This window comes from Ursus maritimus, unplaced genomic scaffold (assembly GCF_017311325.1).
Source record: "Ursus maritimus isolate PB19 unplaced genomic scaffold, ASM1731132v1 scaffold_36, whole genome shotgun sequence".
Classification (NCBI taxonomy): Eukaryota; Metazoa; Chordata; class Mammalia; order Carnivora; family Ursidae; genus Ursus; species Ursus maritimus.
The window spans coordinates 8531081-8554146 of NW_024426230.1; the positions used below are offsets into that span (position 1 = coordinate 8531081).

The 23066-nt window shown below is 38.5% G+C and overlaps 1 protein-coding gene across 9 annotated transcripts in view; it reads left to right on the top strand.

Moving 5' to 3' along the window:
* The window catches only part of NUBPL (nucleotide binding protein like), a 290856-nt gene that overhangs the window by 40788 nt on the left and 227002 nt on the right, over positions 1-23066 (top strand). For all 9 annotated transcript variants that reach the window (XM_040620816.1, XM_008710413.2, XM_040620813.1 and 6 more), the window contains exon 4: positions 14431-14521. In XM_040620816.1, coding sequence (XP_040476750.1) covers positions 14431-14521 — 91 coding nt within the window. The remainder of the gene's footprint in view (positions 1-14430; positions 14522-23066) is intronic.

Genomic DNA, 23066 nt, shown 5'->3' on the forward strand with positions numbered 1-23066 from the left:
TGTTACTAGATGAAACTGTGGAATTGCTTCTTGTTACAGAATATGTTACTTACCTTGTTCTGGAAAGGCAAAAAAAAGCACAACAAAAGTCTGGTGCAGCCCTTTTATATTTGAAACTCTGTTAAAGCTTATTGTGCTAATGAGCAGGTTTAAAAGTTGCCCTCTTTTTAATGAACCGTTTCATACCATGTTTATGGCTTTTGTTTTCAAAGATTTATCTAGTGTAATTTTATTATATATATAAATACAAATATATATTTATTTATTTATAGTAGTCCACCATAGCCATTCTTTGCACTAGATTTTCTTTCTGGAAGTTCTGTTTTTCTGGAGTTTGATAGAAAAATGAAGATGACATGGATTTTCATTGGGAAAAGTGGTGGTTAGGAATACGTTGCAAGGATATGACTCTTTTTTTAACACCAGAATATTTTTAGTCTTATACACATCTAATTTTAGATCCTACAAGTTAAAATGTTTGTATAAAAGTAATAGAAGAGGAACTTTCATGAAATCATAGAATGTTAAAGCTTAAGAGGGATCTTAGGGATCATATAGTAACCGAGGAACAAATGGAGGTTTGTTCATTCATTTGTTAGTTCATTCATCCACCCATCCATTCACTGAACAAATATTTATTTAATGTTTACTGTTTTAGGTACTGAGGGATATCCCTACCCTTATGGAGTTTACAGTAAATAGATAATAACCATCATAAATAAGCTCAAGAGGTAGAAAGTGATAAAAATGATCTGGGATTGGGGTAGTGCTTGAGGGTGAAGGTGGATTTAGGGTAGGCTGCATTGAAAATATGGTATTTGAGCAGAGATTTAAAGGAGTTGAGAGAATGGACTTGTGACTATCTGAGGGAAGAGTATGTTGGGCAAAAGGAACAGTCAGTTTAAGGACTAATGGGTGGGGGCATGCCTAGCTTTCTCTTCAAGGAATAGTAAAAACACAGTTGGCTCCTGGACTAAGAAGTGGAGGGAGTAATAAGTGATGAAATTAACAGGATTGGGAGGGGCAGGGTGGGGAACTGGCTAGATTATGTGGAGTCTGGTGAATTGTTGTGAGGACTTTGGTTTTTACATGAAATGAGGAGAGGTGGGGACGTAATGAGGGTTTTGAGCACGCGTGATCAGACTTATGTTTCAACTGAATCATTCTGACTGTACTGTTGATGAGAGATGCCAGGGTTTCTGGCTTTAGAAAATCTAGGGTTGCTAGATTTAGAAAATAAAAATATAGGACACCCACTCAGTTAAATTTGAATTTCAAATAAACAATGAATAATTTTTGTATATATATGTCCCATGCAATATGTGACTGACTATTCACCCATATGGCAAAATGTTAACTACTCTTTTATATCTATGTCTATCTATGTATATATACACACTTTAAACTCTTCAGTGTTACTGTTGCTTACTATAAATTACCATTACCATGATCCTGCTGGTTCCAAGGCTTGCGACCTTACAGCAAATTTTTGTCTTACTCTTTCCTGTATTATCTATATTACTGTTTTTCACATTGTGGTCATCCTATACCTCAGATTGTTACCCATGCAGTTTGTTGGACCCCAGCCTACACCTACTGAATCAGAATTTCTTGGGGTGGCACATGGTATCTCCATGACTGCCTACTGTTCTAGGTTCTAGGTACAGTGGAACAAAGCATACAGAAATCCTTACCCTAATGGAATTAACATTCCATTGGGGAGGTACAATAAATAAGACAAATAAGTCTGGTATAGGTGCTAAGAAGAAAGAAAGAAAAGAAAAAGTACGAAGGGAATGGGAAACATCCAGTATGATAATGAGGTAATTGCATTTTATTATTTATTTTTTTTTAATAATAATTTTTATTTTGTTATATTAGTCACCATACAGTATATCCCAGTTTTTGATGCGATTCATTATTTGCATATAACACCCAGCGCACCATGCAATATGTGTCCTCCTTAATACCTATCACTGGCCTATCCCAATCCCCCACCCCCCTCCCCTCTGAAGCCCTCAGTTTGTTTCCCAGAGTCCATAGTCTCTCATGGTTCATTCCCCCTTCTCTTCACCTCCCCTTCAGTCTTCCCTTCCATCTCCTACCGATCTTCGTATTTCTTATGTTCCATAAATGAGTGAAACCATATGATAATTGTCTTTCTCTGCTTGACTTACTTCACTTAGCATAATCTCCTCCAGTCCCATCCATGTTGCTGCCAATGTTGTGTAATCGTTCTTTCTGATGGCTGAGTAATATTCCATTGTATATATGGACCACATCTTCTTCTTCTTCTTTTTTTTTTTTTAAAGATTTTTTATTTATTTAACAGAGATAGCCAGCGAGAGAGGGAACACAAGCAGGGGGAGTGGGAGAGGAAGAAGCAGGCTACCAGCGGAGGAGCCCAATGTGGGACTCGATCCCGGAATGCCGGGATCACGCCCTGAGCCGAAGGCCGACGCCTAACGACTGCGCTACCCAGGTGTCCCTGGACCACATCTTCTTAATCCAGTCATCTGTTGAAGGGCATCTTGGCTCCTTCCACAATTTAGCTATTGTGGACAATGCTGCTATGAACATTGGGGTGCATATGGCCCTTCTCTTCACTACGTCTGTATTTTTGGGGTAAATACCGAGTAATGCAATTGCTGGATCATAGGGTAGCTCAATTTTTAACTTTTTAAGGGATCTCCATACTGTTTTACACAGTGGCTGTACCAACTTGCATTCCCACCAACAGTGTAGGAGGGATCCCCTTTCTCCACATCCTCTCCAACATTTGTTGTTTCCTGCCTTGTCAATTTTTGCCATTCTAACTGGTGTAAGGTGGTATCTCAAGGTGGTTTTGATTTGAATTTCCCTGATGGCTAATGATTTTGAACGTTTTTTCATGTATCTGTTAGCCATTTGTATGTCTTCATTGGAAAAATGTCTGTTTATATCTTCGGCCTATTTTTTGATTTGTTTATTTGTTTCTCGTGTATTGAGTTTGAAAAGTTCTTTGTAGATCTTGGATACCAGTCTTTTATCTGTAGTGTCATTTGCAAATATCTTCTCCCATTCCGTGGGCTGCGGAAGTTTTTTTGACTGTTTCTTTGGCTTTGCAGAAGCTTTTGATCTTGATGAAGTCCCACAAGTTCATTTTATCTTTTGTTTCTCTTGCCTTTGGAGATGGGTCATGAAAAAAGTTGCTGGGGCCGATGTCAGGGAGGTTGCAGCCTATGTTCTCCTCTAGGATTTTGATGGATTCCTGCCTCACATCGAGGTCTTTCATCCATTTGGAGTTTATCTTTGTGTATGGTGTGACAGAGTGGTCAAGTTTCATTCTTTTGCATGTAGCTGTCCAATTTTCCCAGCACCATTTATTGAAGAGACTGTCTTTTTTCCACTGGATGTTTTTCCTGTTTTGTCAAAGATTAGTTGCCCAAAGAGCCGAGGGTCCATTTCTGGGTTCTCTATTCTGTTCCATTGGTCTATGTGCCTGTTTTTGTGCCAGTACCATGCTGTCTTTGTGATCACAGCTTTGTAGTATAGCTTGAAATCCGGCATTGTGATGCCCCCAGCTTTGTTTTTCCTCTTCAACAATTCCTTGGCGATTCAGGGCCTTTTCTGGTTCCACACAAATTTAAGAGCTGTTTGTTCCAGCTCTTTGAAAAATATCATTGATATTTTGATCAGGATGGCATTGAAAGTATAGATTGCTCTGGGTAGCATAGACATTTTAACTATGTTTATTCTTCTAATCCGTGAGCATGGAATATTTTTCCATCTTTTTGTGTCTTCTTCAATGTCTTTCAAGAGTGATTTGTAGTTTCTAGAATATAGATCCTTTACATCTCTGGTTAATTCCGAGATAATGTATGCTTTTTGGTGCTGTTGTAAATGGAATGGATTCCCTAATTTCTCTTTCTGCAGTCTCATTGTTCGTGTATAGAAATGCAACTGATTTCTGAGCATTGATTTTGTATCCCGCCACATTACTGAATTACTCTGTAAGTTCTAGTAGTTTGGGGGTAGAGTCTTTTGGGTTTTCTATATAGAGTATCTGTCATCTGCGAAGAGAGACAGTTTGACTTCTTCTTTGCCAGTTTGAATACCTTTTATCTCTTTTTGTTGTCTGATTGCTGTTGCAAGGACTTCTAGTACTATGTTGAATAATAATGGTGAGAGTGGGCATTCTTGTCGTGTTCCTGATCTTAACGGAAAGGCTTCCAGCTTTTCCCCATTGAGAATATTTGCTGTAGGCTTTTCATAGATGGTTTTTATGAGATTGAGGAATGTACCCTCTATCCCTACACTCTGAAGGGTTTTAAGCAGGAAAGGATGCTGTATTTTGTCAAATGCTTTTTCTGCATCTATTGAGAGGATCATATGGTTCTTGACTCTTTTCTTATTGATATAATCTATCATACTGATCAATTTGCGAATGTTGAACCACCCTTGCATCCCAGGGATGAATTCCACTTGGTCTTGATGGGTAATCCTTTTAATGTACTGTTGGATCCTATTAGCTAGGATCTTGTTGAGAATTTTGGCGTCCATATTCATCAGGGAAATTGGTCTGTAATTCTCCTTTTTGATGGGGTCTTTGCCTGGTTTGGGGATCAAGGTAATACTGGCCTCACAGAATGAGTTTAGTAGTTTCTTTCTGTTTCTGTTTTTTGAAACAGCTTCAGGGGAATAGGTATTATTTCTTCTTTGAATGTTTGGTTGAATTCCCCAGGGAATCCGTCAGGCCCTGGACTCTTGTTTTTGGGGAGGTTTTTGATCACTGCTTCAATCTCTTCATAATTAATTGGTCTGTTAAATAATCAATTTCTTCCTGTTTCAGTCTTGGTAGTTTATAAGTTTCCAGGAAGGCATCCATTTTTCCAGGTTAATTTATTGGCATAAAGCTGTTGATAAAAGTTTCTAATGATCCTTCCTATTTCATTGGTGGTGGTTGTGATCTCTCCCCTTTCATTCATAATTTTATTAATTTGGGTCCTTTCTCTATTCTTTTGAGTAAGGCTGACCAGTGGCTTATTGATCTTATTTATTCTTTCAAAGAATCAGTTTCTAGTTCTGTTGATCCGCTCTACTGTGCTCCTGGTTTCTAATTCATTGATCTCTGATCTAATCTTGATCACCTGCCTTCTCATGCATGGGTTAGGCCTGTTCTTCTGTTCGAGCTCCAGCTTCTTGAGGTGAGAATATAAAAACTGCATTTTTGATTTTTCTGTTCTTTTGAGTGAGGCTTGGATGGCTATGTATTTTCCCCTTAGGACTGCCTTTGCAGTGTCCCATAGGTTTTGGACCGATGTGTTTTCATTCTCATTGGTTTCCAAAAATTGTTTAAACTGATTTTTAATTTCCTGGTTTACCCAGTCATTCTTGAGCAGGATGGTTCTTAGTTTCCAAGTGTTTCAGTTTCTTCCAAATTTTTCCTTGTGACTGAGTTCCAGTTTCAAAGCATTGTGGTCTGAGAATATGCAGGGAATAATCTCAGTCTTTTGGTATCGGTTGAAACCTGTTTCGTGACCAAGTATATGGTCTATTCTGGAGAAAGTTCCATGTGCATTCGAAAAGAGTGAGTATTCTGTTGTTCTGGGGTGTAGTGTTCTATGTATATCTATGAGGTCCATCTGGTCCAGTATGTCATTCAAAGCTCTTGTTTCTTTGTTGATTTTCTGCTTAGGTGATCTGTCTATTGCTGAGAGTGGAGTGTTGAGGTTCCCTATTATTAACGTATTATTATCTATATGTCTCTTTATTCTGGTTAAGAGTTGGCTTGTGTATCTAGCTGCTCCCCTGTTGGGGGCATAGATATTTATAATTGTCATATCCACTTGTTGGATACATCCTTTAAGAATAATATAGTGTCCTTCTGTATCTCTAACTACAGTCTTTAGTTTAAAATCTAATCCGTCTGATATGAGAATTGCTACCCCAACTTTCTTTTGAGCTCCATTGGCATGAAAAATGGTTTTCCATCCCTTCATTTTCAGTCTGGGTGTATCTTTAGGTACAAAATGAGTCTTTTGTAGACAGCAAATGGATGGGTCATGTCTTTTTATCCAATCTGCCACCCTGTGGCGTTTTATGAGAGCATTTAGGCCATTCACATTGAGAGTGATTATTGAGAGATATGATTTTAATGATGTCATGTTGCCTGTGAAGTCTTTGTATAGATTGTAAATTTCTGTTTTGTATCAGTCTTGGGGCCTTTTTACTTTCATAGGACCCCCCTTAATATCTCCTGTAGGGCTGGTTTGGTGGTTATGAACTCGGTCAGTTTCTGCCGATCCTGGAAGGTCCTTATCTCTCCATCAATTCTGAATGACAGCCTTGCTGGATAAAGGATCCTTGGTTGCATGTTCTTCTCAGATAGAGCTTTGAAAATATCCTGCCAACCCTTCCTAGCCTGCCAGGTCTCTGTAGACAATCTGACATTATTCTGATATTTCTCCCTCTGTACGTAAGGATTTTCTTCCCCCTGGCTGCTTTCAATACTGTATCCTTGGATCTAATATTTGCGATTTGCACTATGACGTGACGTGGTATAGGTCTGTTGTCACTGACCTTGAGGGGGGTCCTCTCTGCCTCTTGGACACAAATGCTTGTTTCCTTTGCCAGATTAGGGAAGTTCTCAGCTACAGTTTGTTCAAATATCTCTTCTAGACCTCTCTCATTCTCCACTCCCTTGGGGATGCCAATGATTCTGACATTGGAACATTTCATTGAGTCAGTAATCCCCCGTAATCTACATTTTTGAGATTGGATTTTTTTTTGAGCCCAGTTTCTGTTTTAACTTTCTCTTCTACCATCCCATCCTCCAATTCACTAATTCATTCTCCAGCCTCATTTACCCTGGCCATCAGAGCATCTAGTTTAGACTGCATTTGATTCATAGCATTTTTAATTTCTGCCAGATTTGCTCCCATTTCTGCCCTTAGAGATTCTATATTCTTGTTAATATTTTCATTAATATTTTTTCAAGTCTGCACATTATCTTGACCATTGTTACTCAACTCCATTTCTGACAATTTGGTTATATCCATATCCATCAGTTCTGTGGCCTCTTGGCAGAGGCCACAGACTCATTATCTTTTCTTTGCTGGGGTGGATTTCTCCTCGTCATTCTGCTGAGGAGAGGTTGCGGGGATGCCAAGAGCCCAAATTATTGACTAGGACCCAGGCAGTGTGCACTTGTTTTATAGGGACCTTAAGGATGTGGGCTTTTTGATTTTTCAGCCTGCCTTCTGGGGGAGGGGCCTGCCGTGCTGATACTCAGGCAACCCTGTTTGGGTAGAGTTGTCCCGTCCCCTGCAAGGAGGGATGGGGATGGGTACAATGTGAGCCGGTATTTCCGGGCTTTTGTTCTCTGGTGGCTTTCCCTGGAGGTTTTCTGTGACTCTTCTGAGAGTCAGAGTAGCAGTGGCCGTAACCCAGCCTCTCTGTCAGAACAGAGAAATCGCAGTCTGCTCTCCACTGAGCTCTCCTGGCCACTTTAACTCTGTTTCTGTTGGTGCTGCCAAAAGCCCTGTAGCGTCAAAGTTTGTGCGCCCCACAGCCACTCTTCCAGCCCTCACTTCCAGGGCTAGCACGTCTCTGTCCTTTGTGCTTCTAACACCTCCAGCCTCCCCCGGTTCCTGCGCATGCTCCTGAGCTCTCTGTTTCAGTATGGTTCGCGTGCGCTCCGGACCGCCGGTTTCAGTCTGGTTGCAAACACGCTCCCGAGCTCCTGGTTTCAGTACGGTTCCAGTGAGCGCTCTGGAGCTCCGGTTTTCAGTCTGGTCGCACGCGCGTTCCCAGGCTCAGGGTTTCAGTCTGCTGTCTCGCGGGTGCGGGTCCAAGAGTCCGGCCTGCTCCCCAGTGCAGGTGGCTACTACTTCCCGGTGCCTGAGCGCGGCGGCTCCCTCCCCCTTCTGTTTATCTTCTGATATCTTTGCGCAGATTTAGGGCTCCCTGCTTCGTACCTCAGTATTCAGTACTGGAGATGTTTGTTTATAGAGATCCAGATGTATCTTCCTGTGTCTCAGGCTGATTTCGTGGGTGTTCAGGATGGTCTGGTAGATATCCAGCTCAACTCAGGGGACCAGCTGAAAAAGGGGTCCCCTATTCCTCCACCATCTTTTCTCCTCCTTGCAGAAAGTGGTCGCTTTTCTGTTCATAGTGTTTCTGCTACTCTTTTCTTCGTTCTCCAGTTGTGTTTATATGTATTCAGAATGGTTTGGTAGCTCTCTAGCTGAATTCCTGGGACCAGCCAAACTTTAGGTCTCCTCCTCCTCCGCCATCTTGGACTCCTTTTTTTGGTAATTGCATTTTAGATAGGGTGACCAGTGAAGGCCTTACTACACAGTGTTTGAGTCAAGACTTGAAGGAAGTAATGGAGAGAACCAGGTGAATATCTGGGGGAACAGGATTCTAGGCTGAAGGAACAACTGCAGAAGGCTAGTGCATGTCTGGTGTGTTTAAGACACTGCAAGGGGACAGTGTCTGTGGAGCGGAGTGAAAAGGGGGAGAAGAGTAGAGGATGAAATGAGAGAAATAAAGGGGAGTGTCTGGTGATTGTTAATATTTAGGCTTTATTGTGTGTTGGAGAGAGATTTGGATCCTAGGCCCAGCTGTGGTATTATCTCTGGATCTATTTCATTACTAAAAAGTAGACAAAAGACTAAGATGATCTCTTAAATTTCTTTTTGACCTAACACAGTCTTTAGTTTGAAATCTATTATTTCTCTCTCTATTATTGCTCTTTCCCCTAGCTCTTTTGCAAGTAATTAATCATTTGGGATTTTTTTTTTTTTAAGATTTTATTTATTTATTTGACAGAGACAGCCAGCGAGAGAGGGAACACAAGCAGGGGGAGTGGAAGAGGAAGAAGCAGGCTCCTAGCAGAGGAGCCCGATGTGGGGCTCGATCCCAGAATGCTGGGATCACGCCCTGAGCCAAAGGCAGATGCTTAACGACTGTGCCACCCAGGCGCCCCAATCATTTGGGATTCTTTTATATTTTTCATGAACGTATCTCTGTTTGTGCTCCTTACAGCCAGGTGTACTTTTACCTTTATGTTGCCCTTGTTCCTTTCTTTGCTGAACTTCAAGATATGGACAGTCCTTTGATAAATAGTAGGAAATTGTTTTCTTGTCACCTTGTTTATCCATTAGTTCTTGTCCCAATCAGATTCTTATTTAATCTTAGTTAATAGAAACATATTTTTCGCTACCCAGAGATTGAAATTCATATGAGTGGCAGCTTGACTTAAAGCAAAGCAAAAGGAGAAGAAAGAGCCTTGACTCAACTCTAAATCCCAAATGCTAGTCCAAGATTAAGTGAACTGTAATGTGCAGGGAATCATGGGATTCTTAACCGGATACTTCTCTAGAAAGGATAACCTTTAGGCGGGTCTTAGTCTTAAATGAATGTTTGCTTAGAAATAATTGGGTGAGATCCTTCTAAATTTTGTGTGTGTGTGTGTGTGTGTGTGTGTGTGTGTGTGTGTGTGGGATCTATTACCAGATGACGTGGATAAAAGGAACATGCCATGAAATTTTATGATCTTTAATATAAATACTGCTGAAAGAACAAAGCAGTATCAAAACTGTTGTTGGTGCCTTTGAAACCCAACACAGGAAAGCAGGACTTGTAGGCTCTCACATTGCAGCTTTCATGCAGTAGTAATGAAACAGTATAAGCACTCTGAGTAAATCTGCCACCTTTAGCTTTTATAGGGTAATATGAATTATAAAGAAATAAATCCCAAAATCTAAATAGTATTTTGGGGTTTGATCTCTCTTGTTTTATGTCATCTGCTAGACTTCGAGAACTTAGGAGAGTCAGAAAAAGAGTATATGTTAGGTACCAACATATTAGGTTACATTTATGATGATGTTAAAGATTCGGGAATCATACATAAAAATAGTAAGTTTATAGTTATTTTTTGCTAATAATCATCTTATCTGTTCTGTATTTGATGAGGCTTTTGTAGTGAATATTCTTTTAAGCCTGGCTGAAATTAAATATAGCAGAAGTCTTAATTGGAGCTTTCTTGACTAAATATAAGTATTTCAGGAGGAATAAGGTAGAAGGGATTCATAAAACTTAGCTAGTTAGACACCCAGCTGCATATATTTATTTATAGCCTTCTATCTTGCTCATTTATGTTCCTACAGTATAAAAACTGTCTTTGAAAATTTAAATTAAAAGACTATTTATACACCTATAATAGGAGCCTATTTAAAAATAATGGAGTAAATTATGAAAAACAAATGAGGTTTATTTGGTACTTTTTGAGCATTATTGAATTCTTGAGTTGAAAATATGTTTAAGCTAATTTTTGTAGCTATGGTAATTTTACTGGTCCAGGAGCTATGACAACTCTAAGTACAATACGTTTTAATTAATATAAGCTTAGTGTTTTTGTTTAATGGACACCAATTTTATTCATGATATTTAAGACATGCTTAGTTCCAGTGAAACAGCATGAAAAGTGTGCTCTTTATTGTTTTTAAAAAACTACCCAATTAAGGATATGGAAGTAAATCTTTAATGAGATAGCTCCTCTGACACTAAAAGAGATGACTATGTCTTACCTGCTCTTGGCAAAACCAAAATTAGATTGTTGGGTGATTGAATAACTTGGTCATGAAAAAGTTTATTCTCTAAATTCAAGTTGGCAAACTGTGATCTGTGGACCAAACCCTGACTGTTTTTGTAAATAAAGTTTTATTTTAATGCAGCCATACTCATTCATGGACATATATTGTCTGTGCTTTCGTGGCACAGAAGTCGTCCTGAGTAGTTGTGGGTCGTATGATTCACAATGCCTAGAATAGTACTGTTTGGCCCTTAAGGGAAAAGCATGCTGACCCCTGCTGTATGACTAAGTTTTTTGTAGTCAGATCATGTTAAAGTTCTGGTGGAGGTTTATGAAGTTAGTATTTTTGTGTTTAATTTCTCATTCTGCTTCATTCTAAGAAAGAATACATTTTAAGATAGAATATATATATATATATATACATATATATATATATATATATAGTAGGTATCATATAGATATACATATATAATTTTGAGTGTTAGTTTCCAGCTTTCTCATCCACAGGCAGGCATAATACCACCTTGCAGGATTGCTATGAGGAGTCAATGGGAAATGTAAATAAAATGTTTAGGGTGCTTGGCATCAAGAAGAAATTCAAACAATGATGAGGTATAATTAGGGAAAGTTTAGGTGTTTATTTGGGTAATTCAGGATGGCATGGTTTCTAAAAATTTTCTTTTCTTTTTTTTTTCTTTCTAAAATTTTCTAAAAATCTCTAAATTCTGATTTGTCCACAGAGCTGGCTATAGAGGCCTAGTTTATCCATGTTCTTAATATGACATTGCTGATTAACGTCACTCCATCTTTTCCTCCCTCCCTCCTTCCCTGTCCCTCATGTCCTCTATTCTTCCTGAACTTCATACCTTCCTCTCTGTTTCCTTTTTGATATATATAAGCCTTGGTACTAAATTTAGGTCAGTGAGTAGCTGCTACTACTAGGGAGAGTATGCAGAGAAGCTAACACATAGAAGATTCTCTCTTATCTTTAGTTCTGTTTTCTAGGAAACAAAGGAACTCTAAAATCTTGTAATCTCTCTCCCTTTATTTATTTATTTATTTTTTAGAGAGAGCGTGCGCGTGTGCAAGTGGCTGCCCCCTTTATTCTTATGTGATCATGTATAGTAGTAGCCATCTAGGTATGTGCAAAGTCTTTTTTTTACCACAGCAAATTTTAGGACAGATCTTGAGTTTTGTCTTGAACCCTGATGCCAAGAGTTCACCTTTAGATAGGTATGGTTTTCTTCTAGGACACAGGACAAATGATGATAGATAGATTCTCCTTAACATTTTGAAGGAAACTTAAAGATCGAGTGATGAAAAAATTGACCCTAGCAGGGTCACTTAGTTGTTTTCTTGTTTCATGAAAACAAACTTAAAAGCTAAGTTATTTTACTTAACTTTATTTTTAGGAGATTAGTTTGAAACCTGGAACCTAACCTTTTCAAGTTATTATAAAACCAACATTAATATAAATAACAAAGCAAAAAAATATCTTAGAATAGTTTCTGTTTTTATTGACATTTATTATTTTGTGGTAGTTTTTAATTTTTGTAGGCATCATGAGAAAAGATATGGAAAAGAGTTGAAATTCTAGGATGATATTAATGTAGGCAGCCTGGGTCCAAGGATCCAGAGTGGGGGTTCTCTACAGGACCAGCCCAGAGAGTCCTTGGCTTTGTGCAGGATAGAAATCAAACATGAGTTAGAAAAAATGAAAGAGTTTATTGAATAGCATGAATGACAGAGAATAATAGATGGTCTGTCTGGGAAATTTGGAAAGGAAAAGAGAATGAGTCTCATTTTTGCTTGGGGCTAGGGGTTTTATATTGGAAGGGGGTCCAGGGCATATGTTTCTTTGGGAGTCCAGGGTGGGGTCCGATCAAAGGAGAGTGTCAGGTGAGCAATAGGTGTTATTTCATGAATTACTGAAGGTAGCAGTATTAATGCCTGTGTCAGCCGAGGTTTGTTCAAAGCGAGTGTCCTGGAACACATTTGGTATCCTGCTCTTCTCAGATGTTATATCAGGTATTTGGAGCCTAGGACAAAGCTCAGAGAATGATTAGCTTTTTTGCTTGCTTCTTAAAGTGGAAACATAGCTTCTTTGGCTTATTCAGAGGCAAATATGGGTCATGAATAAATGGGGCCTACCAGAAAAACAGAGCCTTTCTAGAATGGAGTCCCTCAGCTTCTTTATCTAATAATAGTTATAGTGTTAGCAGACTCTTAGATAATAGTATTAACAATTATCCACATTTCTTAAGGTTTTAGTCTCCCTTATTTGAAAATCTCTTTTTTAAAAGACTTATTTATGTATTTATTTGAGAGAGAGCGAGAGAGCGAGTGAGAGAGAGACAGAGCCAGGGGAGAGGGAGGGAGAAGCAGACTCCCTACTGAGCAGGGAGCCTGATGTGGGGCTCGATCCTGGGACCTGAGCCGAAGATAGACACTTATCCGACTGAGCCACCCAGGCACCCCTGAAAATCTTTTTATCCATAGTAAATTTAATTCTGGTTTAGTTTAGTTTAGTTTAACTAAATTAGTTTGTTTGTGGTTTAAAAAGGAGTTCAGAACGGGTCAGAATTTTTCATTGAAAGTTCCAACCTTTCTAAAGCTAATACTTAAATGAATTAAACCTAAATTTTATGTGCTACCTTTGTATTAAAGGTAAAGTATTCGTCCTATTTTCTCATTTATTTTGCAGTAAGCTGAGATTTTGGTAGTGGCAGATTTTAATCCCTAGTCCTCCAGGCTCTGTGAGTCACACAGGGACATTAAATAGTTTTCTTAGAACTGCAGTTTTAGTATGAAGTTAGGGACATAAATGTTGAATGTACCTTATTTTATGTATTAATAGGAACCAGACAGCAAGGTTTAAAAAGTAATTTTGTGTCTGGAAATAGGTAGATAACGTGGAAGGTGGGGGATTATTTAATTAAAAAAAGGCTTTTTGAAAGGTTAAGAATTTTATCTTGCCAGGATACAGGGAGAGAGGGAGGAGAATTCTAAGTCTTGGTGAAACATAACTCAAAGGCATATAGTTAGTATTTGCATTCTGTTTGCTTGTATATGGAAAAACCAGTAACAGATTGATTTAATCTATCAAAGGAGAAGTAGGAGTGGGGGAGAAGAAAAAAAAAAAGGCATACTTGGGAATAGTGAATTTTGTTTCCCTTTACTTGGCTATGTTGCTGATGAACTGGCAACTAGTAAAGAGGACGATAAGGATATTCTGCCCTTGGTAGGTAGATGGGTCATCAGTGAAAAACAGTTTTAGTTGTTTATGAATTCTCCAAAAGACATAGGGTGTTTAACTGTGACTTCCATGTAAGAGGTTATCTCTGTATTATGTCTGCCACTGTCCTTATTAGCATTTCCACGACAGGTCTGTGTCAGAATTTGTCACTTGCTTTATTATAGTCTTATTCCCATGATTTTTTTTCCTTCATTTTGTATTCTTACTTGAGTTAGGTGGGCTTTCCAAAGGTTGATGCTCCATCTTCCTGTGGTTTTGTTTGCCATTGTAAGTCATTTTAATGTTGTCTGTGTGTAGTTTGTTAGTCTTCAGATCAAAAAAGTCTGTTTGAGACTATATGGGAGATCTGAACTGCAATGTGTAAAGCGTTTACAGGGAGTTTCTTTCCTTAGTTATCTAGAAGAAATTAGTAAACCAACAAAAAGTATTTAAGTAGCTTACGATCTTTTACCTTACTTTTTGCTTTGAAAGTTTAGATTAGGAGTTTGGAATTTTTTGCGAATTTTCTTTTTTATAGCCAGATTTAATATTGCTATGTGTGTTATCTTTGACAAAGAGTGGAAATAATCTTATAGTAAATTCTGTGTCCTTACAGTCAAAGGCCGTTGGCTTGCTAGATGTGGATGTGTATGGCCCTTCAATTCCGAAGATGATGAATCTGAAAGGAAATCCAGAATTATCACAGAGTAAGTAAAAAAAAGATAGTTACAATAGTTATGCGTTTTTTTTAATTACCTCCTGAGTATCAGGCATTGTGCCATGTACCATGTGTACCTTCTACACAGTGTAGTATAGTAATTCTGAAATCAGATGTGGAGCCAAACTGTCTAGGTTTGAATCCTAGCTCTGTCTTTGTGTGGCTTTAGGTGAATTGTTTAACCTCTTTGTACCTTACCTCTGCCCCATATGTAAAATAAGGTTAACAATTGCTGTGAAAAATCACTCAATTAGAAATTGCTATTAAGTGTAATGCATTTGACATAGTGTCTGGCACATAGTCAGTGATCATTATCTCTTTACATTTAAATGTGTGGATGTATGGAAGTATTTGAATAGAAAGTATGTATTTGTGTTAGAGGACATGAAAATTACTTTTTCTAATCAGATTTTTGTCATATTTATCTTAAGGTATTTTAAAAAACCCCTCAAAACATTAATTCCTTTTGCCAGCCTTCACTGCTATCAATAGGACAGTAATTTTTTTGAGTAAATCTTTAATATTTACTATGCTTGTTATTATACTTTCTTGCAGAGCTATCAAATATAAAGCATTAAGAATAAGGAAATGCTGTGATCACAGAGTGAAGTATTGGAAAGGGGTGCCTGGCTGGTTCAGTTGGTAGAGAATCAAGCTCCACGTCGGGCTTTGGAGACTACTTAAAAAAAAAAAAAAAAACTAAACAAAAAAAAATAGAAGTATTGGGAAAACTTGTAATTTCCTGAAAAATGGTTTTAAGTGAATGAAATTAATTTATTAGAATTTATTTCAAATTATAGGGGTGCCTGGGTGGCTCAGTTGGTTAAGCAGCTGACTTTTGATTTAGGCTCAGGTCGTAATCTGAGAATCCTGGGATGGAGCCCTGCGCATTGGCCATGTCCTCAGTAGGGAGTCGACCTGAAGATTTTCTCTCTCTCTTCCTCTCTCTCTTTCTCTCTCTCTCCCCCTCAGCCCCTCCCCCTGCCTGTGCTCATGCACCCACTCTCTCTCAAATAAATAAATCTTTAAAGAAAATTGTATTTCAAATTATAATTAGAGTATATTATTGAAGAATTTCTTTTCATTTCTTAGTGGGCTTTCTCTTTTCCATAGAACTAGAACAAAATGGCTATTTACTGTAGGGTTTTTGTTGGATTATCTATGTAAATAATAGAACTATTTTTTTGTTGTTGTCATTAAATGTTAGTTAATTAGGCATTGTCTGCTATTTAATGTGCTTTTGTCTGTGCTTTAGTTGTTGGAGTCAATTACAATGTTAAGTTCTGAATAATTGTGGGAAATTTGAAGATGTAGTGATGATAAAATTGACCCTAGCAGTTGTATATTGTAAGCACCCACTTAGTTTTCTTGTTTGATGAAAATATAAACTTAAAAAGCTAAGTTATTCTAGCTGCTTTGTTCTTTGTCCTTTCAGTGGAATGCATACTTAGTTTGCAAATATGTGACATACGCCAAGATGTCAACTTCACAAGGAAGGAGTAATGAATTTGCGTACTTTAAATGATAGACTTATTATGTCTGTCTCTTTATTAAAGTAATGTGAAAACTGGTGCATGCAGCACATGAGTGATGGCAAAGTGGAGCCCTTGGTGTCAATTTTTTCTTAAGTAGTCTGTTCAGTCTATGCCAACATAAATACTTGAAGTGAACTTTGATTTCTTTCTTCTTGTTTTACTGAAACTGTAATCTTAAATTTGATGTTTGCAAATTGGCTGCCGTTAAATAGGCTTTCTGGTAAAGATGAGATACTGGAAATTTTGGAAAGCCTTAAAAGAATACTTCTTTTGTGTTGACAAGCTGATCTTAAGTCACCCAAGAAATAGACTGAACGATTAAGGCAATCACTTAAAAGAATGTGGATTCTTAAAGGCCCAACTTATAAATTATTTGTTGCATCTTAGATAAACCTGCCACCAGGGGCGCCTGGGTGGCTCAGTCGTTAAGCATCTGCCTTTGGCTCAGGGCGTGATCCCAGGGTTCTGGGATCAAGTTCCGCATCGGGCTCCCTGCTCTGCTGGGAGCCTGCTTCTTCCTCTCCCACTCCCCCTGCTTGTGTTCCCTCTCTCGCTGGCTGTCTCTCTCTGTGTCAAATAAATAAATAAAATCTTTCAAAAAAAACCAACCAAACAAACAAAAACCTGCCACCATTGTACTAATTGGCGTCATTTTGACATTTCTGTATTTTAACATGTTAATTTGTCCTGTTGTACTCGCTATTGCAGAAAACAATGCAATATGAAATTACCTAATTAGCAATAAAGAAAAACTGTGAAAGATTTGTTTTCAGCAGGCCATAAATCTTTGTGTTTATTATTAGCACCTGTCTCAAGACAAATGTGTGTTCTTCTATGTCTCTTTCACTTTTTGAATTATATCAGAGAGCTCTCCTTAAGATACGTAGACTAGTCGTGTGGTACATTTGTAATGTGGCCATATCTTTTAGGGCTGTTTCTACTTCACATTTCTCTTTTCCAGTCTAATTCCAGGTTAAAACACAACTTTTTTTCTTATTTCCTAATCTTCTGATCATTCCCAATATTTTTGAAAATTATTGGCAAATGTACCAATCTTCAGATGACAGAAATTAAAAGAACTTGCTATTGTTAGGTAGTGGGAGGATTAACTTGCAATTCTATTTTTAATACTCTATTTTTATTTATGTGCCTTGCAAATTTTTGCTTTTTAAAATAGACTTCATTATTGCTGATTCATAGTTACTTTTTTTTTTTTTTTTAAGATTTTATTTATTTATTTGACACAGAGAGAGACAGCCATTGAGAGAGGGAACACAGGCAGGGGAGCAGGAGAGGAAGAAGCAGGCTCCCAGTGGATGAGCCTGATGTGGGGCTCGATCCCAGGACTCTGGGATCATGCCCTGAGCCAAAGGCAGATGCTTAACGACTGAGCCACCCAGGGGCCCCCATAGTTACTTTAATATTGTTTACTAGGTACTTTAGAAACCTTTTAGGGGTACTTTAACAAAACATATTTCATTTTTTTCTTTTCCTTTTTTTACATGAGAACAGAGCTTTATTTTTGATTAAGATATAATTCATATACTGTAAATGTCATCACTTCTTTCTTTCTTTTTTTCCTTTTTTCTTTTTTTTTTTAGGTTAACAGAAAGTAAAGCATTTAGGAACGTAGTTTGGTGAAAGCAGGATGTAAAATGAGTTTTGAAGGTGGAAGATGGGGGTGCCTGTGTGGATCAGTTGGTTAAGCATCTGCCTTTGGCTCGGATAGTGATCCCAGGGTCCTGGGATTGAGCTCCATGTCAGGCTCCCTGCTCAGTGGGGAGTCTGTTTCTCCCTCTCCCTTGTGGTCTCTCTTGCTGTCTATCTCTCTCAAATAAATAAAATCTTTTTTTTTTTTAAAGATTTTATTTATTTATTCGACAGAGACAGAGACAGCCAGCGAGAGAAGGAACACAAGCAGGGGGAGTGGGAGAGGAAGAAGCAGGCTCATAGCGGAGGAGCCTGATGTGGGGCTCGATCCTATAACACCGGGATCACACCCTGAGCTGAAGGTAGACGCTTAACTGCTGTGCCACCCAGGCACCCCGCAAATAAATAAAATCTTAAAACAAAACAAAATAAAATAAGATAAAATATTGCAGGTGGAAGATGTGGAAAATATTCACATGTGAGTTGGAGACTCTATAGGAAAAGACCAAAAGCCATAAAAAATAACACTATACTAAGAGGCATGAAAAGTTTTGATAGTCTAGATTTGATGAGGCTAACCTAGAAGAAATTGGACATGTTACAAAAAAAAAAAAAGTCATCTTTTTCACTTTCCTTCTGGATTTCTACTCTAGATTTTGTGTATGTGGTGTGAATACAGGGTAATGGATTGAAATGAGATATTGTTGTCAAAATTGGATAAATATTGTACACCCATGTTCATAGTAGCATTATTCACTGCTATTATTATGAATTCACTATTCATTATTCCATTATGTGGAAGCTATCCAGTGTCTATCGTCAGATGAATAGATAAGCAAAATGTGGTATACACATACAATGGAATGTTATTCAGTCTTAAAAAGGAAGGCAGGAGCTTCCTGGTTGGTGAACAGATGATTTAGGGAGAGTGATACGCTTGGAGAGGTCATGGAAACTTTCTGTTTTTCCTCAAATCTTGTCCTATGCATCTCATCCACCTGGCTGTTTCTAAGTTATAGCCTTTTAATTTAATTTAATTTAATTTAATTTAATTTTCCACCACCCACATCTCTTCCTTTCCCTGCCCTGCAGCACTGAGAGCTTACCAATAATCTGAGTTACATTCTTTTATAATAAACCACTAATATAGTTCCAGGGATTAGGATGTGGACGTCTTTGGAGGACTGTCATTCTTCATGCCATACCACCATTCTATCCCCATCTCCCTCTACTCAAGGTTTTTGCCACTGTGAACAAGACTGCTGTGAACATTTTGGACATTGTCTTCCATTGCACATCAGCAAGAATTTCCTTTCGCTTTGAACCGAAGGGTGTAATATCCAGGTCATGAGTTTGTGAATGTTTATATTACTTTCCAAAATGTTTGCATCAACTTATGCTCTATTCATTGTATCTAAGAGACACCATTGAGCCATATCTTCAAATAGGACATAAAATGGTATCTCATTATGGTAAAAAAAAAATAAGGAAAGTCTTACATATCTGGCAACGTGGATGAACCATGAAGACATTATGCTAAGTTGAAATAAGCCAGTCACAAAAAGACAAATGCTGTATGATTCTGCTTAGATGAGGTACTTAGGATAGTCAGAAACATAGGGACAGAAAGTAGAATGGTGGTTGCCAGGACCTGGAGGGGAGGGGAGAATGGGGATATATTGTTTAATAGGTTTCGGTTTTACAAGATGAAAAAGGCTATGGAAATGGATGGTCATGATAGTTGGACAGCATTATGAATCTATTTACTACCACTGAACTGTAGGCTTAAAAATGGTTAAGATGGTAAATTTTGCTGTGTATATTTTAATGAAAAAAAACTGAAAAAAAAATTAAATAGATCTGCTCTGGCAGTATTACCACAGAACAGGGTTTCTTCCATAGTGTCTATGGTATTGACCCAGTGATTCCATTTGTTCTTTAAAAGAGCAATCATTCCTGGAGGAAAATAGAATAGTGATGTTTCATTGGGAGACTTAGTAATTTAGTTATAAGCCTTTTCTACTTATTAGTTTGGAAACTTCACTAGCCTGCCAGTTATTAGGAATTGTAGCCTAAAATTTTATTTTCATTTCATGAAAAGTGAGAGAACTTACTACATTTAAAATCCTTAATGTTCTCATTACCAGTCTACCATTTGTAACATTACCAATATTGTAAAGCCCTGTGTGACCTGATCCCCACCTTCTGTCTACTTCTACATTCCCAATTCCAACAAGCTTGCTTTGTTATTCAGTGAAAGTGAATTTTATTTTCTACCACCGTAAATGTCAGCATTTCTAACATGTGAATGTTTACATTACTTTCCAAAATGTTTGGCAGTGTTTACTTTCGAGGGGTGGAGTCCTGTAGAGCCTGAATTTGAGCCATGATGGAAGGGGCAGTGTTTAGAATCCCAGCTTTGGGACTTTGAGCAACCTGGAAAAAGAGAAGGAACTAGTAGGTCAGTGTATACCATCATTCTTTCCTCTAACCATCTGCATTGCCAATCTAAAACAGTGCATGAACACTAAAACAAAGATCTTACTTGATACTGTTTTTCTGGAGATTGGTATTGTAATAGGTTCGGAGAAGCGGTGAGTGAGGAAACAGTGACAGTAAGGTTTTGATTTTATTCTGCTGTCTCTGAGGTCTTTCAGTTAAGGAAAAGAAGGGAGAAATACCAGCTTGCAGTTTAATGGGCTTTGAGATCTCCCTTGCAGTATATAAACCACAGACTTTCTTTTATTTTGGTAGAGTGAGTATCTCGAACTGGGTTTCCCAGAAAGCAGAGCCTTGTGCACTGCTAATTTATTAGAAGTGCAAACCCAGACTGAGGAAGGAGGCAAAGAGGGAGAGCTAAGTGATTAAACTGTGCTATCAGGCTGGCTGTCACTTGTACATGACAGATTGCTTGACTGCACGGGACTGTGTATATGGGAGGAAAGGGGAAGAGTTTATCTGATTGTATCCATCTCCCATTGTCCACAGGCTCACCTCAGTAGGTGGGAACTCACCTGCATTTCTGAATTTTTTTTTTTTAAAGATTCTATCCATTTATTCAATAGAGATAGAGACAGCCAGCGAGAGAGGGAACACAAGCAGGGGGAGTGGGAGAGGAAGAAGCAGGCTCATAGCGGAGGAGCCTGATGTGGGACTCGATCCCACAATGCCGGGATCACGCCCTGAGCCGAAGGCAGAAGCTCAACTGCTGTGCCACCCAGGCGCCCCTGCATTTCTGAATTCTGCATGAGTGAGTCCCACAAGAGTCCTATGGTGTCCTATACTTGGGCATCAAGATGGATATTTTTGGGGTGGGAGGTGAAAGGCACACAATGTATAGACCTGAAGTGAGGTACTTTCAGACAGCCCCTGTGTGACATTGGTTAGAGCCCATGCAGAGCTGATGGCTGGAATGAGAGATGAGTGAGGCTAAAGGGTGTGGAGAGGTCATGTGGGACTTTCGATGCATGGGGATGGAGGTGGGGAGCTGAGCCTTCTGTACTCAGGCAGCTATTTCAGTGATTCCCTTATTGACTGATGCTAGGACATAATGGCAGGGAACCAAGAAAGTGCAGGATTCTTTCCAAATTTTGATATCCTAAATTCTTAAGAGAATATAAACTGATCCCTCTAATCTTTTAAGCCAATACATGTCAAAGTTTTATTTCTCAAGAGAGTGCATGCCTCAAAGGTGTATTTGAAGTAATATTTAGAAATTCAGTTTCACAGTTGTCTTCCATTAGATATATATAGAAAATACAATGGCTTTATATGTTTTTATTCATTTTATTCTTTCAACTTGATAATTTTTAATTTTTAAAAATGCAATACAGTATTTTTTGCTATAGTCACTGTGTTGTATATTGTGTGTACATGACATGTACATTTTTAATTTAAAAATATAAAATTTGATAGTATCAAACTCTAGATCTGAAAACTTGGCTTCTTTATGTTTGAGGGTTTGGGGGGGTCACATAATGCTGATCAGTTTCAAGTACAACAGTATTGTAGGTATTGGGACTTTAGTATAGGGCTAAGTTTCAACTGATGGTTATTTGAGATAAAGACAGGTCCATCATGGGGCGCTTGGGTGGCTCAGTCGTTAAGCGTCTGCCTTTGACCCAGGGCGTGATCCCAGGGTCCTGGGATTGAGCCCCGCATCAGGCTCCCTGCTCCACTGGGAAGCCTGCTTCTTCCTCTCCCACTCCCCCTGCTTGTGTTCCCTCTCTCGCTGGCTGTCTCTATCTCTGTCGAATAAATAAATAAAATCTTAAAAAAAAAAAAAAAAAAAGACAGGTCCATCAGTAAGGCACTTTCTTTCTTTCTTTTTTTTTTTTTTTTTAAAGATTTTATTTATTTATTCGACAGAGATAGAGACAGCCAGCGAGAGAGGGAACACAAGCAGGGGGAGTGGGAGAGGAAGAAGCAGGCTTCCCAGTGGAGCAGGGAGCCTGATGCGGGGCTCAATCCCAGGACCCTGGGATCACGCCCTGGGTCAAAGGCAGACGCTTAACGACTGAGCCACCCAAGCGCCCCATGATGGACCTGTCTTTATCTCAAATAACCATCAGTTGAAACTTAGCCCTATACTAAAGTCCCAATACCTACAATACTGTTGTACTTGAAACTGATCAGCATTATGTGACCCCCCCAAACCCTCAAACATAAAGAAGCCAAGTTTTCAGATCTAGAGTTTGATACTATCAAATTTTATATTTTTAAATTAAAAATGTACATGTCATGTACACACAATATACAACACAGTGACTATAGCAAAAAATACTGTATTGCATTTTTAAAAATTAAAAATTATCAAGTTGAAAGAATAAAATGAATAAAAACATATAAAGCCATTGTATTTTCTATATATATCTAATGGAAGACAACTGTGAAACTGAATTTCTAAATATTACTTCAAATACACCTTTGAGGCATGCACTCTCTTGAGAAATAAAACTTTGACATGTATTGGCTTAAAAGATTAGAGGGATCAGTTTATATTCTCTTAAGAATTTAGGATATCAAAATTTGGAAAGAATCCTGCACTTTCTTGGTTCCCTGCCATTATGTCCTAGCATCAGTCAATAAGGGAATCACTGAAATAGCTGCCTGAGTACAGAAGGCTCAGCTCCCCACCTCCATCCCCATGCATCGAAAGTCCCACATGACCTCTCCACACCCTTTAGCCTCACTCATCTCTCATTCCAGCCATCAGCTCTGCATGGGCTCTAACCAATGTCACACAGGGGCTGTCTGAAAGTACCTCACTTCAGGTCTATACATTGTGTGCCTTTCACCTCCCACCCCAAAAATATCCATCTTGATGCCCAAGTATAGGACACCATAGGA